This window comes from Ascidia mentula, chromosome 3 (assembly GCF_947561715.1).
Source record: "Ascidia mentula chromosome 3, kaAscMent1.1, whole genome shotgun sequence".
NCBI classification, from domain to species: Eukaryota; Metazoa; Chordata; class Ascidiacea; order Phlebobranchia; family Ascidiidae; genus Ascidia; species Ascidia mentula.
This window is the reverse complement of record NC_138568.1, coordinates 10,515,000-10,530,821: the sequence shown is the minus strand read 5'-3', so window position 1 is coordinate 10,530,821 and position 15,822 is coordinate 10,515,000. Positions and strand designations below refer to the sequence as shown.

The 15,822-nt window shown below is 38.9% G+C and overlaps 3 protein-coding genes across 3 annotated transcripts; 1 reads left to right on the top strand and 2 right to left on the bottom strand.

Annotated features, from left to right (window-relative positions):
• Nucleotides 1–382: 382 nt before the first annotated feature.
• Nucleotides 383–5,561, top strand: LOC145894402 (uncharacterized). The gene is made up of 8 exons (XM_082982982.1): nt 383–706; nt 1,036–1,246; nt 1,647–1,873; nt 2,239–2,380; nt 2,591–2,686; nt 2,933–3,097; nt 3,394–3,615; nt 3,817–5,561. Exons 1-8 carry the CDS (start codon nt 444–446, stop codon nt 4,732–4,734), a joined length of 2,244 nt encoding a protein of 747 aa, XP_082839108.1. The 5' UTR covers nt 383–443; the 3' UTR covers nt 4,735–5,561.
• A 126-nt stretch (nt 5,562–5,687) lies between these two features.
• On the bottom strand, nt 5,688–6,982 carry LOC145894875 (GTPase Era, mitochondrial-like). The gene has a single exon (XM_082983542.1). The coding sequence runs from the start codon at nt 6,924–6,926 to the stop codon at nt 5,739–5,741; it is 1,188 nt and encodes a 395-aa protein (XP_082839668.1). The 5' UTR covers nt 6,927–6,982; the 3' UTR covers nt 5,688–5,738.
• Nucleotides 6,983–8,403: 1,421 nt separating this feature from the next.
• LOC145894357 (cadherin-18-like) lies at nt 8,404–15,139 on the bottom strand. Its single transcript, XM_082982917.1, has 16 exons — nt 14,866–15,139; nt 14,565–14,717; nt 12,712–12,850; nt 12,320–12,516; nt 12,107–12,239; nt 11,836–11,984; nt 11,440–11,620; nt 11,267–11,339; nt 11,034–11,161; nt 10,811–10,941; nt 10,621–10,735; nt 10,329–10,448; nt 10,041–10,154; nt 9,716–9,917; nt 9,409–9,589; nt 8,404–9,222 (listed from the first exon to the last, which is right to left on the bottom strand). Exons 1-16 carry the CDS (start codon nt 15,130–15,132, stop codon nt 8,980–8,982), a joined length of 2,526 nt encoding a protein of 841 aa, XP_082839043.1. The 5' UTR covers nt 15,133–15,139; the 3' UTR covers nt 8,404–8,979.
• Between the last annotated feature and the right edge of the window lie 683 nt (nt 15,140–15,822).

Below are 15,822 nucleotides of genomic sequence, written 5' to 3'. Positions count from 1 at the left end.
CCAGCACTGGCTTTCGGGTAAAAGTAGTTGCTGAGCAGGGAGGGATAGTAAGATGTGCTCTGCGCGCCAACAGCCAGGGTTGCTGTTGTTCTGTGCATGATAACAAACGGGAGGAGACACGGGGGAGAGGGCATCGCCAGGCTGAGAAAAGAGCTTATAAAGGAAACTGTTTGGCGGCTAGGAGCATCTTAAATGTTCTGTTTTCGTCAGAGATTATCGTTTCTCTTTTTGCGAATGTTTACCTTGCACCGGTACCACGTGCTTCTCCAGCAAAAATAAATAAAGTTTAGGTTGCCTGAGTTGGTCTGGAATCCCGATTTTTTTCTACATGTAATCTAATATTGTTGTCTCACTGCCAAGTGGTGTTGTTCATTTCAGGCTTAAGTACAAAGCAGCCGACGTTCTTGCCCACTGTAACCTGGGAGGCTGCTGCTGCAAGCATCATGATTGCCGGACCGAACCACACAGGCGTCTACACCGTTAATATTAATCCATCCATGTCTACTCATGGAGTCTCCCAATCCTCCACTCTTCCAGTTCCCTCTTTGAATATTATGTCACAGACGAGCCAACCTCTCTTATCGCACCGGGAGAACCAGCAGATCACACAGCCCAATCAGCTGGTCAACTTAACGCCCATAAGGCAAGCTACTACTCCCACAAAAACACACACGTGCGCATATTGCCAAAAGACCTTTAGTTCAAGGTAGGTTGATAAAATATACATGGTCTACTGAGTAAGATATTAGTTTGCAACCATTTTTTCTTGATAAATTGTTGTAATTCTTTTGAATGAAACATTAAAACCTAAACTTACCAAAGATGTGCAGCTTCTTGCGTACATTAACTTCAATGAAGTAAAAAAAGAAACATGTTGTAAATCCTTTGCAATGCACATTAACAAATCAATGCTGATTCACTTGATAGGTGACAAGATGGCATACTGTTTTCCATATATCAGCATATCATGGTTGTCGTACAAAGTTAAATCCGATTTACATGACCACATGGTTGCAGTTCTTGCATTTGTTGTAGGTACAATGTAAACCGTCATGAAAAAATCTGCAAGCACAACACCAATGCCACTATTCAGCAGCAGCAACAACAACAACAACAACAAACATCGCAACAGACACAGCATCAACAAACCGGCGAGCTAACAGTTTCAAAAGTATTTATGTGTCACCTGTGCCAAAAGACCTTTACTTCTTTGGACTCGCTCACTCGCCACCAGAAAAAGTGCAAGGTAATGATAAAAGTTTGGAGCAGTGGTTCCAACCAGGAGTTCTCGGACCCCAAGGTGTTTGTGACATGGTTTCAATTTAGTTTTATATTCTCATTTTTGTTAATTTTCATAAATTATAGTTTCTTATCTTTCTTATCTAGTGTGTTGCACCTTTTTTATCTTAAAAATGCATATAAAATTGTGTAATTGTTACAGAAACTGCAGGAAAATTTTGCGTAATGGTCGACCGACTTAATGATTTTATAAAATGTACATGACTACAAACAGTTTCGGAACCACTGCTTTAGACAGACTCCTTAACTAGGTTACAAATTACTGTTTGTCCTCACCAACTTGAACTTGGTGGAACATAATGTGGATCTAAACACATTTCATGAATATTTTTAATCTGGAATTTTAGGAAGGGCGTGGTGGTGGTAATCAAGCTGTAATTGTGTCGACAAGCCAACAACGCCGTCTTCACATTTGCAAATACTGTGCCAAGGATTTCAGCACCAAATGGAATGTGATTCGACATGAAAGACTCTTTCACAAGCCGGGAGACCCAGTTGTTGTGCCAGAAAATCTTCTCAATGGAGTCATCAATGATGTTCCTGTTACAGCTGTACCTTTGGGCAAACCAGAAAGGCAAGAACTGTTTTCATAATGAAATTTTGCAGGTAGCAAAAATTTTATTCAAAACTAATAGTATTTTGCTACCTAAGCAATCATGTTTTCAGTAATTTAGTGTATTTAAAAAAAATATTTTTATATTTTGTGGTTCCAAGACTTGCAAAATCCATGTTAAAGCTTTATTATGATTTCCAGTTGTAAATGTAGATGTCATTCTCAACAGATTTAATACAATAAAAATATGTCAAACCAAAGTGGCAACACTTTAAACAAAAACTGTTTCATGCAAAGAATTTATTGAAGTCCTCAAAGGAGCCTTATTGACAATATGTTGAAGTGAGCTAGCTTTGTGTTACAATGTTGTTGTATTATTATTGTAGATATTGCCGTTACTGTGGAAACTACTTTAGTTCGAAGTACAATGCACACAGGCACGAAAAGATATGTACTCGAGTGAAAGAAAACATGGCAAATCCGGAGCAGACAACACAAAACCAAGAACTGCCACAAAAATCAGTTCAAGTACAAAATTTGTTGACTTGTATGCTTAGTTCAATTGTAGATGTAAACATACATAGTTTGTAATAGTGTATTTGTCTCTTTTACTGGCTGGAGAATTGTCAACAAACATTTTACTGTTGTTGAACTATTGTGATATTCAAAATCCTTTGAACACTTATATTTTATGCTATATTCTCAAAACAAACAAATAAAACAAACAAATCATTGCAGGGCATGAATGTGTTCAGCACTACGCAGACACAATCGGTCTCACTTTCATTGCCTTCTGCACCTCTCATGTCAGTGACAAATGATTCTCAACAACAGGTATTTGTGCTTGCATATTTCTATTGATTATTCATTAGAAGCACTGTGACATTTTGTACCTAATTTTGGGCAGTAATATTGTTTGATTGACATTATACTTGAAAAATAGTTTTAGTGTTACTCAATTCCAACCATAGTTTTAGACAATTCACACTTTACAAATTCATTCTTCTCAATCTTTAGTGTACTATTTACGAATATTGTTATATAAAGTTATGACATGAGCCGTTTTGTGTTTTGATGTAGCAAACACAGCAGCAGCAGCAGCAACAACAACAACAACAACAGATGTCCCAACAGCAAAGGCAAGCTAACATCCAACAACAACAACAACAACAGCAGCAGCAACAGCACCAACAACACCAGCAAAATCTTCAAACAATCCAAAGCCAATCACTGCTTGGCCCACAGGTATCAGCATCTTTCATTGTATGTGAAGCTTTTTAAATAATAATATTACTGGATAAATTTCGCAACACAAAGTTTTTACATTCATACCCATTTATTGCAAAAGCAGTTTTTTTTTGTTAAGTTGTTTGTATTCAGATTCACACTCTTGCCACAACACCCCTATTGTTAAATAGATATTCATTATTTGCAATCCTAGGTTGGAAAATAAGTCCCAGAAGAGTTTGAAACTAATGTTTAAATTGTGATTGTTCGTCCCCATCGGTAGCCAGACCGAAACCAACACATTTGTTTTGCAGACGATGTTAGTAATCGAGCAACCCCACTTGCCACCATTTCATGTGTGCAAATTCTGCAACAAGCAAATGCCAACAAGATGCGATCCAGTAGAATGCCAATCCATGTCCAATGTTCCCACAATTGCAACTGTAACAGGACAACACATGCAACTTCCTGTAGGTTCATCCACCACTCAGCTTACTGGCCTGGTGACACCTGTAATGGCTTCACTTCCACAAGTGGTAGGACATAAGTGTGGGAAAATAAAATTCAGTTAACATTTTCAACAATGATATTTACCTTGGAATTAATGCGTTACAACATTCAGATCCAATATAATCCGTTCAATTAAATTTTGTAAGTAGGTGCCCACAATAAATCATGGAATTGGAAATATATTTTTTTATATATTCAACTTTTTGAAATATAATTTTATTTTTTAGACGCTTGTTCAACCGCATGGCCAACAGTCATCAATTCAGCTTCAGACAATGGTGCAACAACAACCTCATCTACAACAACAGAATAAACAACAGCAGACAAGCCACTTACAAATAAATGCCCAAAATGCTCAACAACAAATTGCTTTACAACAACAACAATTAAATCTACAACAACAACAGCAGCAGCAGCAACAACAACAGCAGCAACAGCAACAACAACATCTTGCACAACAAACGCCAAACCAGATTCAACCACAGATGCAGCCAATGCAGCAACAGCAAACTCAACAACAAGAACAACACCAACAGCAAACACAAAGCCAGCAACAGAATGCTGCTCATGCAAACATTGAAAGGCCACATGCATGTAAGTATTGCGACAAGCATTTTGCCACCAAGTGGTACCTTGACCAACATGAGCGCATCCACACTGGGGAGGCAGATATGTGTAAGCAGTGTGGAAAGTACTTTGTGACACGCTGGCATTTGGAAAAGCACATGCGTGTACATATGCCTGGTGCATCTAATCGTAAACAAAAGAAGGACAGTCCAGCCATGGCTTCAACTCCTTCTGTGATGGTTGTGAGTGAACAAAACTCACTTTCAGCTGAAATCAAGGAGATATCTTTTCCACAGCAAATGCTGGTTGGTAGAAATCCTGTTGTTGCGATAGCCGGCCTGGGTCACCAAGTTGCTTCAACTCCTTCCTCATCAAACAGTGCAGAAAATGGCACAATTGCAAGGCCACAACCAGCAACATATGTTCTGCCATCCACAGATCATAGACAGTACTTCATACCAACTTTAGGTCAAACTACCACACAAACTAGTGTGCAACCTTCTGCCAATCAAGAACATGACCATAATGACCAACAACCGTCAACCATTGACAAAAGCCAAATCAGCATAACTTATTGAATACCTTATTCAAACAAATAAAGTATTCAGGTTTAAGCAGTAAAAAAGTAGTTGCCTGACCTGATGAATGTCAGGTGTAGAAAATAAACTTGTTCTATTGTTTTTGCAATGAAATTTAATCAAATTAGCCATTGGCATCTGAACTTTTCCATCATTTTTGTGTGTACACCTCGGTTTTAAATCGAATCTTTTCACACCCTGGTTTACACCAAAAATCAAATTATTGCTTATTGCACAGTAATCATGTGGTGCTTTTAGAATATTAATAACTATTGTATCCACTTTTATTTTGAATTGTGCATTGTTTTATCCTTGCATCTGTGTTTGTAAGGAACTTATATTTTGCTGTTCCATTTTTTTAATGAAGGTGTGGAGAGGTGCTTTACTTCTTTACAACTGCATTTGTGCTACTATTGTTGAACCAAGTTGCAAACCAAACATAAATTCTGTCTGAAACAGGGTGCTTAACTGACCAAAACCATGAAGTCCAGAGTTTATTCACATTAAACCAACTTTACTTGAAAAGTAACTTTGTATTAAAATTACTATGTCAGTTATTTTATTTTGCGCTATTTATTTTAAAACATGTTACAGTGCCTTGTGGGTGTCAATACTCCTGGGCCAATTATGTTGTTCACTTGGCTTTCTTCTGTAGTATTATTGAAATGTGAAAATTAATATTCTTTATCTGTAGGAGACAAAAGTAGAAAACTGTAAAGAAAAACTTTGTAGTTTGTATCACAAGTTATTTAAGCTGACCCATGCTCTTAGTTTGAACGTCTGATGTACATAATAAAAGCGGGACTTGCCAAGTCCATTGCTTTCGGCATACATGCAATTGTCATGAAAAAGACTGCAGGAATCAAGTTAGGCAGCTTACCGTTGATGAAGAATATTTCTATTACAAATCAATGTCCGAAAACTCAAGTATAACAAACCATTATAATCTGTTTGAACTTTTATTTCAATTTTCATTATATTTCTGCATTTAGTTAATCGACTTGTCAGCAAGTTACAACTAAGCTACATTCAACCTCCACATTAAAAGCAGCGCGCAATCTACGTTTTATTCCAAACGCAATTGTTCTTCCTTTTTTTTCTATGATGGTAATGTGCTTCGCCCTAACACAAACCAGTTCCAAGTAAATATGCAAAACATTGTTTCTATATTGCCAATCGACAATCTTGGTTTTAGTTTTGTAAGGAATTTCTTCATCCAGATTTTCCATTAAAGTGGACCGTGCAGCATCCACTGTTATTTCATGGGGTGTTTTGTCAGTGACAAGTTCACTGTGGTACTTCCATGGTTGTGGGACAGCTTTGGAGCATAAATAATTTCGGAGTTTGTCAGTTTGTTGGTCAAATAATGCGGACACAACAAACACTTCTTGAAAATGAGGCCAACCTGTACAATGATTGAGGTCTTTTATAATTCGTCTTTCATTTTTTACACCAGTATCTGCATCACTTTGGTCTTTATGGAGGTTTATAAAAGTTTCAACAACATCTGTTTCCAAAGTCGGAACTTCAATTGGAGGTGGCAGCCTGTCATCCTTGGGCCCAAAAGGCTTACCATTGATAATACCACTGGTTAGTATTGTAATAAGAGGAAGGAGCTCATTGGTGTGATGGATTTTGTCCGCCTTATTAAGAACTAGGATTGAAGGCACATGCTGATTTTGTATCAGGTGAAACATACTTAATCCACAAAGTGTTCCCCTTATATTTGTTGCAGTAACAAGGTCAACAACAAACACGCACAGGTCAGATTTTTGCATACATTCTCCAGGCAATGTTGCCCTTGTATAATTCCCACATACACGTTTGCTTTTATTTCTACTTCTTATTCCCGGGCTGTCATAGAATTCAATTTGTGTCTCATCTTTGGTAAGCACAGCAAGAGCATTTGTGATCGTAGTATCCATTTTTTCCGACTGGGCCAACACTGTGGTACCACATAAAGTATTTATTAAAGTAGATTTTCCAACATTTGGCATTCCTACAACTCCGACTCTAAGGCGCTTCGGGTTTGGTGGTTGTTCCGGTTTCTTTAAAAGTAGTGCTTGAGTTTCTTCTTCGTATATTGGCACATGTGCTGTACCTGACCGTACTGAATACCAGCAGGCAAGTTTACTTGAATTATGTGACAAGAACGAGAAAAGTGGATCAACACAACGCAGTCTAACGGCCATTCTGCTTTATACTCAAACCATGGTATTGCAATAAACTACAGAGGATTTCTGCACACTTCGCATAAAAAGAACAACAACGTGTGTTGGTCAGTCAAGCAAGACAAGTTTTCCACCACAATATGACGTCATGTGTTTTCAAAAAATTGTACCTTTATGCGAATATCAGTAGGCAAAAACGTGTATCCAGTTTCTAAATTTTTGGCAAAATCAAGACAATTAATCCGTGATGCGATTCTTGCAGCAAAAAGCATTTGAAGAATACTTAAAAATAAATTTTATGTTAGTGAAGATCGGGGACATAGTATTTTACATTTCCATACATTTTTAAAAGCTGTATGTCCACGTCACACATTAACAAGAAGTTCAGCATTAAATCATGTCTGCTCAGAAAATTAAAAGCGAAAGTGTCAATTTATCAGTAAAACCAAGATTTTCAATTTGTATGAGTAAAGTCAAAATAAGGTAATTGTTGGTTGATTGTATATTTAACTACGTAATATTGGATGGGCCAATAATGATTTTGAACAATGTTGAACAATAAGGCCCTATTTTTGCAATCCTTATGTCATTAAGTGGTCGGAATACTCCAGATTGCGTGACATATTTACCATGGCTGCTACCCTGGGACATTTTTTTATTGTATATTATTCTCAGTGTAGGGCTCCGACCCAACTCTGCACACTGGCAACAAAAATAGTTACTGGTGAAGTGATTTCGGCTTATTTTAAATTCTAATAATATTTTGTACAAACTCGGTCTTTCGAAATCGCTTTCTACTCTTTTTCATTTGAACCCCTACTTTCTGACGCATTCGCTCGGTTTCTCTCGCTCGCGTTACGCCCTTGTTACTCCTTTGTCAAGTAATCACAGCAATTATCTCTTTGTTTCTGCCTCGTCTTCCTTATCGCCCCACATATTGCATCGGAACAAATGATCAGTGTTCCTCCGACCGGACGGACTCGATGATAACCATCTATGGTTCGAAAAAACAGGTTTTCTGGCGAGCCTGTACAAAACCTAACTATGCCCTGTCCTGGTGCAGCTGTAAACATTTTTCCTTCAATTGAGCAACATTAGTTCATCTTCATGAGTAACAAGCCCAGGAAATTGTTTTTGGCAAACAAGTTAAACAGCCGCTAGTTTTATCAATACAGATCAAATCCCAAACTCTATGTTTATGATTTAATTGTGAGATGGGGGCCTGAGAAGGCACTCTTTATTGAAATATACGCGTTTCAAACACTCTGAAGGATACATATTGCTGGTATTTCTTTTAAAATAAGTTTCGCAGGCGGGAAATCACCTTGTATTTCGTCCGCTGTCATAATAGAAGGACGTATTACTGAAACCGACTTGCAAGGATACACCACCTAATTTTGTTTTTTTTGTCAATCAGCAACATTTCACTAAGACAGATCATACAACTGCAAAATAATTCAAACCGCCATTTATTTCAAATGTGAACATGTATGGTTGATGCATGCACGAAATGTTGACTCTCGGCCATTCGAAACTCTATGAGCCGACTTGTTCAAAAACGTTAACTTTCCAAAGCTAATAATAATCCCTTCACGATTGCCCTCTTAGATTTACAGAATCTTCCTGTAGTGATTTAATTAGATCCAAATCACAATCCTAATCCATCAAATTCTTACCTAGTGTCACAGTCATAAGAACAAAATCCACGAGGTTTTCAGCAAACGAAAGTGTTTTGGCCATCACAGAAAAAGGAAGCGAAATTATTTAACTCGGCAAACAAAGTCACAGGAAAGCACAACGAAATACACTGAAACGAATACGTTACAAGAACGACGAAAAAGCAAAACTGTGTAATATTTTACTCCCAGGCCTCAATACAAACTTACAGCAGCTACAACTAGAGTTTTTTTATATTCGGGGTTTCGAGATACTTGGAATGATTTTGCAAACTAATTTTCCGCTCAAGGAAGCGCGTCCTGCAAAACGCGCCTCACTCTTGCATTTAATTCCACCGTCTCTCTTCTTTGAACGCGGTTGGCAAAGTTCGCGCCTTTTTGTATTAACTCTTTGCTGTTCAATGTTTGGTGAACTTGCTCTGTCTGGAAAGAGTGTCTCTCATTAGTGCGGCGCTGGCTTTCGTAGCGCCGGTTTCAGAGTCTGGGTAGTCGGGTTTCCCGGCCCCGTATATATCCGCAATCCGCTTGAAACGGGGCCCCCATTCGCACAGGTAATCGTAGTCCTGAACGTCGTCATCAGAAGATGTGCAGAGGCTGCTGAGCGAGCCAGCGTCAGAGCCAACACCCTCGTAAGCGTAGACCTGAATACAGAGTTGTGATGATTATTGCGGAAAGACTTACACGACAAAATGCGGGGAAAAGTAACAAAACGGTATTATTGTTACTGTACCTCAAGCAGCAAGAAAAATCATGATAACATACTGGCGAATGGTTACTCAACATTAGGCATTTTAAATATAGAAGTTTTTTCAATGTTTCAATTATACCTGCAGTGAATCAAAGGCGAGCTTCTGGTCATCTTCATCTTCAGCTTGTTTTCGGTCAATCACAAACTCCCGGATGTCCTGACTGGGTATTTCCCGCCTTCTGGAAGTTGTCTGGTCGTAAGGTGGCAGTAGACTGACCTTAGTGGAAGTAGGGCTGGTCGTGCGCAATTTTCCCTGCGACCTGAGAATAAAATTTTCTTTACAACTACAGCAACAATATAATTACCTGATATTTTCCCTTCTTACGTAAACTTTCTAAAAATTTTCGCGCACAGCTGAGCAACATTCTACAACAGCATGTACTCACCCAGACGAGCTGCTACAATAATCACGCTGTAGAGCACTAAGGTCGTAAGCCGCTGTGTCCTCCTCCCCACCACCTTCCTCATCATAATGTATGATGTTCTCACGAACGTCATCATCGCCGTATGAGCTTGTACTTGATTTAATCAGTGCGTCACTTCTTTGACGACGCCGCCGGCGGACCGCCAGTAAAGCAACCACGACCACTAAAAATAGAAAATCTGATCAAAAACTTTGATCAACTGTGGCAATCAACAAATTCTATGCGTGATTTTTAAACTGTTATATTTTTAACTATTAATACTGATAAGATAGAAAGTATGAGATACCGAGCAATATGAGGCAAGCCAGGATGAGAAATATAAGAACTTCGAGCTTAATTCCTCCAGTTGTAAGCATGGCGTCGCACTGTGGAATCCCGTCAGTACATTTGCACACACGCACTACAAGACAAAAATTATCGTAAAATAAATGACAAGCGTTTGTTATTTAGAAAAAAGGTTATAACCTATTAGTGTCGGTTTATAAACTGTAGCTTTATTTGAAATAGAATTGAAATTAATGCGCTATTTTACAGTATTGAATTGCATAAAATACAAACAAAACATTTTTTTAACCTGTCAGCATGTAAGTTGCATTCAATTGTGGTTTTCCGCTGTCCGACACGATAATCGGGAACTGAAATTTATCCGTTGAGCTGAAGTCGTTTCTCAACGTGAAAAGAGAAGCTGTGTCGTCTGTTGAATCAAATAACGTAAATAAGCGAATTAATTAACGAAAAACATCCTATTGCTCGAATGCGATACAACACACGCAAATAATTTTCTTCGAGTTTGGGGATTAAAAGTTTGGTGTTTTAACTATAGTTAAAAAAAATATGTATATACATATATAATATAGAGACGATACCTCCGTTGTTCAAGATCTTGAAATCGTTATTTCTTCTCTGGAAATAAAATGTGAATGGAGCTCCGTTACGTTCCGGATCGTCTAAGTCGGTCATTCTCACTTTCGGCTGCAATTCCTAATTAATCGAAATGTTGTTTTTGATAAAAATGATTTTAAAAAGAGTGTTGATTCATAGTGGACAGTAAACTACCTGATTAACGTCGGGGTGGTTGTCACATATAGTGTACTCGAGTTTGTCGCCATCTAGTGGCTGAGGCGGATGATCGTTAACGTCCGCTATGTGGATCACTGCCTGGGCGATGCTTAATGGATCTATTATATCTACAATACAGAATATATGGCATGTAAATAACATCAACAGATCGTTGACATTCAGTAAAAAAGACATAAATAATAGATAGAGGATAACTTACCAGGCGACCCAGCTTTCACTTGAATTTCATAACTTTCTTTGGTCTCCCTGTCGAGTTTTCCGGCCACCGAAATCATTCCCGATTTAGGGTCAATGGCAAATTTGCCGCTTTTGTCTTCCATGTAATATCTACACAGTAAGGAGTGTTTGCATCAAAAAAACATTTGTGATTCTTCAAAAAGCGATTGTCCACAATTTCTTGTGACACAAGAACCAGAATTGAACCAAACTTACGCGAACGAATCTTTCTCTGGGTCTTTTGCGATCACTTTGCCGATTGGGAATCCGTTGCGAGCATCTTCACTCACTAAAAGCAAAATTGTGGAATAACAAATCTGTCCAGTAGTTGAATGTCTTGACCTACTGAGAATGTTGACAAGCGACAAAATAAATCCAATGACACCTACCTGAAAATTCGAAGGTGCTTTTAGTGAATTCCGGTGGTTCATTGACGTCGGTTACAAAAACAGTGACGTCAGCAATATCTTCCAAAGGGCCGAGGTAGCTGAGGTCCGGATCAAGATGAACATTGGACGCTTTTATGCGGAGCATATATCTGTGATTCTCTGCTGTTTCGTAATCCAGACGCTGCAGAAAAATATCGAGTTTTGTTGAAATATAATTTAAAAAAGTTTTAGGCCCTATTGCTGTTGATTATATACAATGCCTCATATTGAAAACAACAATTGCAAATTTCATTTTGTAGCAACACGTGTTTAATTAGAAACTTTCTAAAGAAACCATAAGTTATCAAACTGGAATTCTAAACCAGAATCCTTTTTGACAGAGTTTTGCTCTTGTACCTGTTTCACTTTGATAACTCCCTTATTGTTGACAGTTGTGATGTCAAACTTGCTTGCGTCGCGACCTGGCAAGATTGTGTAACGGCATAATTTGTTTTCTCGTGTGTCAGGATCACGTGTTGTTACTTGCAACAATTCTGTTCCAATGGCTGTAACACAAGAGTAGTAAATATGTCAAAACTCCAGACAAATGCGGTCGGGAGAATGAATAAACAACTTAAACCTCACTTTTAAGAGGGGTGTTTGTGATCATTTTTTACGTAATATTTACCTGCATCTTCAGCCACAGTGTGTCTGTATGGTTTGTTGATGAATGTTGGGGGGTTGTCGTTTACGTCTGCTATGGAGACGGTGAGTGTTGTGGTGGTAGCAAAGAACAAACCGGCTGATGGTGAATCTCGAGCCTTTATGCAACGAAAGTAGTAAGAAAAACGTTCGACATTGTTTGTTATCCTTAGATCTTTTTAGGTAAATAAGTACGCACCTGGATCACCAACTTGTATGTGTCCGTTTCTTCGCGGTCAAGATTAGATGAAATCGTCCTCACTGTTCCGTCTATTTCGTGGATTGTAAACTTACTTTTCGCTGCTTCGCTTTTAGGAAGTAGACTGTAACTTATTTGTCCGTAAGGTTGGTTTGGATCATCTTCATCACGAGCAACAACGGTTGTGACCAGAGTTTCTAAGAAGCGTTTAAAGATTATTCGGGATGCCGTCCATGGTAACAATGCCCCTTCCCCACCACCACCCCACCTCCCAAACGATTTACTTTCCCTCATTAAAATGCCGTAAAAATTGCAATATTTCTTCAACTATGAAAACTGTCGATACACAATATAGGTTTAGTGTAGGCGCCACATTTAAAAACTCGGCTTACCGATGGGCGATCTCTCCTTCACAATAGCGTAATGTTGGCCTGGCGGGAACTTCGGGGGATTGTCGTTTATGTCTGTTACATCAATGGTGATGTTGCTTGGAGCTTCCACTTCCTTCCCGTCCAAGTTATTGGCGAAAACCTGTTCCAATTTAAGAGAAACGATTATTGTCTGCGTTGGAAAGCACAAAAACACAGCCTTTATAAATTATTGTTTAACTTATATCTCCAAAGTACATCTTGTTGTTAATTTATAATTACAGTTTTATTGTATTACACACAACACTACTTTTCCGATAATCATTTACTTTGTACGTGAAGCCTGTCGCGCTTTGTATATTTCGTGGAGATATGCAACAGAATGTCGAGGGTTTTTATGGTATTTCAAGGCGTCAAGGGCGCTATTTAGTGTATGGCTAGTGGTTTCAAAACGTAATCAAAGTGGGATTATAGTCGGATGAGGCAGCAATAATGCGTCCCGAACAAAGATTACGGACTAGGATCTGTGATTAAAACGTCGTTATATCTGCCGCAGTAAGTTTCTGGTTTATTCAACAGATTTTTTCCAAAATATTTGTGGTTTGTGATTGACGTACACTACAAACCACTGTGACCCCGTCTTATAAATTATTTCACTTCACCAAAGATTCCGAGTAATAAAAGAATATTATAAATGCATACGATTTTATGTAACACATTTTATCAAACGATAACAGGAATTTCCGCACTTCAAAAGTGAAGTGGCGGCGATTTTCGCTCGTTGACTCGCTGCCCATCCGGTGCAGTGCAACAATAAACCCCAAGCAAAACTTCAAGTGTTACAATTTTAGGCATTCTCACACCGGTTCGCACCAACCGCTACAGAGTCACCAAGGTGTCTTGCTGCGTGCGTGTGAAAGCAAGTGGGTCATGTTGCGACGATGCGCGGAGTTCAAAGCCTCGAACAGTAGCGATGAGCGGCGGGAAGAACACTCGAGTTTGACCCAGACCAGTGTAACTAACCTAATTAGCGATTTAACGACGTGATGCTACTTGATCCTGGGAAACATCACGTGACTTTGCGGCAAAAACACACCGTGCATATCGCCATGACCCATAGTTTCCTATAGCACGTAAAACTATCTTAAGTTGCTCATAAAATTTTGGTTGCTATTTTTCCGCACACTTTAAACATATATACGACAAACAACCCTACAGTTCACATGCGTTACATGTGTCCTGACTATGAAAGAAATAAACGCAGTTAAAAATAAACTAGTTGTGTGAAGAATAGAAAATCCGAAAACAAACATTTTGTAACGCTTATGCTATGATGTAATGAGTAACTTTGTTTAATACTGCTGTAACATGGATTTAATGCTTATTTTATTTTTGGTTGAACATCTAATTCTGTTTGAAGAAACACGCTACAAGGGCACTGATTTGTTCCTAATCTATGATGTCAGTGACCTTGTCCTGGACCAATGTGAATATTTCATGAGCACAGGGTGCGTAATGTGAATGTGAAAATTAGCAACCTTCCCCCCCCCACCCTTTTCAATCGATGTCTGATTAATTTGGTTGAAGTTCGCCTCCTTTCTAAATTATCAACGAGTTTCCCAAAAATAAAAATGTTATTTATTGCGTGAAATTCACGTGATTTGGCATCCATTGAGAATGCTTCATCATGCACTTTATGCCCATACTGGAGTCGCCTAAGTTATTTTTCCACCATGAGGATGATCATGTTGGTGGATACAGAACAATTTCACCACTCGTATAAACATGGTGCTTATTTTGGGAATATTATGCAGCTATGTTAAGAATAAATTTGCTAAATGCAAAGAGGTGTGAACATGTATTACATTCGAACCCACCATTAATTGATATGAACTTTTCGACTCTCGATCCAACTTATGCTGCGAGAAAAGTTTCCCAGATTTCGGTTCGATCCGAAATAGGGTTCCGGCACCTTCACCTTTGATGCTGTATATCACCGTGTTTGAGTCGTTATCAAACGAGGAATGCATCTGCAAACGAACATTACTTTAATTATTTCATGCAAAACTGTTGCATTGATCTTGGAATTTGCGTGTTTTTCAATCGTTGTAGATGCATAAAACCGGTTCCATATTCGCAGGACAATTGCATGCACCAAGCTTAATTAATGTTACATACTTGTGCAATGTATTTTGGAGGGTCGATTTCCTCGGTAATGGAGTAAGTTGTGAATTCCCAACGCTTTTTCCGGCTTAGGGTTACATCTGAGGCAGCCCGCTTCCTTCTCAAGTTGCTTTTAATAAGTTGCCGCGCAAATCTCGCGCTTCTTTGCTGTTTTAGGTCTTTCCCATTTGTATCCATTCCTATTACAGTGTATACACACACGGCCAACAGGCACAGCCTCATAAGACGGGTCATGAATACTGAAGTTGACGTTTGCAACATAACTAATCGACCTGGACAAAAATGTTTGTGTTCAAAACGTGAATACGATCTCGCTGTAACAGCGACTGCCAACAGCTACGAGGGCTGAGCAATTAACAAAATCCCAGCCTGTATAGAGAAACAACAAACGGTGTGACTGTTAACTACTAGCTCCTGGGGGGCCACTATAGCCTTGGTAAACTGTTCTTTTGCCTCCCGTCGCGCTCTAGGTTAAATCGGCCCAAAGTTTAACAGCAATTAACAAAAGCGGAGATTCGTTCTTCAGTGTGACTGTTTCGCCTACGTCAATGGCAGAGAAACTTGACCAGACCACAACATAACGAGCTGCCTTTCATTACTTCCACCCTCATGGGAAAACTGCCTTCTCTAAAAACCTAGTCGTGCCAATTTATACGCCTCCGCTCAACGTCGCTTGTGATTAAGTTCAAGGCTGCTTCGCGACATGCAGAGACTTCGTCTGACCAACTTTGCTCAAGATATACGCGAAATACTCTGCGCCAACAAAGCACACCCTACAGTTTCAAGTTCTGCTAATGAATAAATTTGGTGACAAATTAAACTCATGCCTAACCAGAAACGATAATATAATGCGCCTCCTGCCAGTCAGCAATGCCTGAACGAAAGACAATAAAAATCATCACGCGGTGTCTTCAAGCTGCGAGGTAAACATGACCTTACTCGTCGACCCAA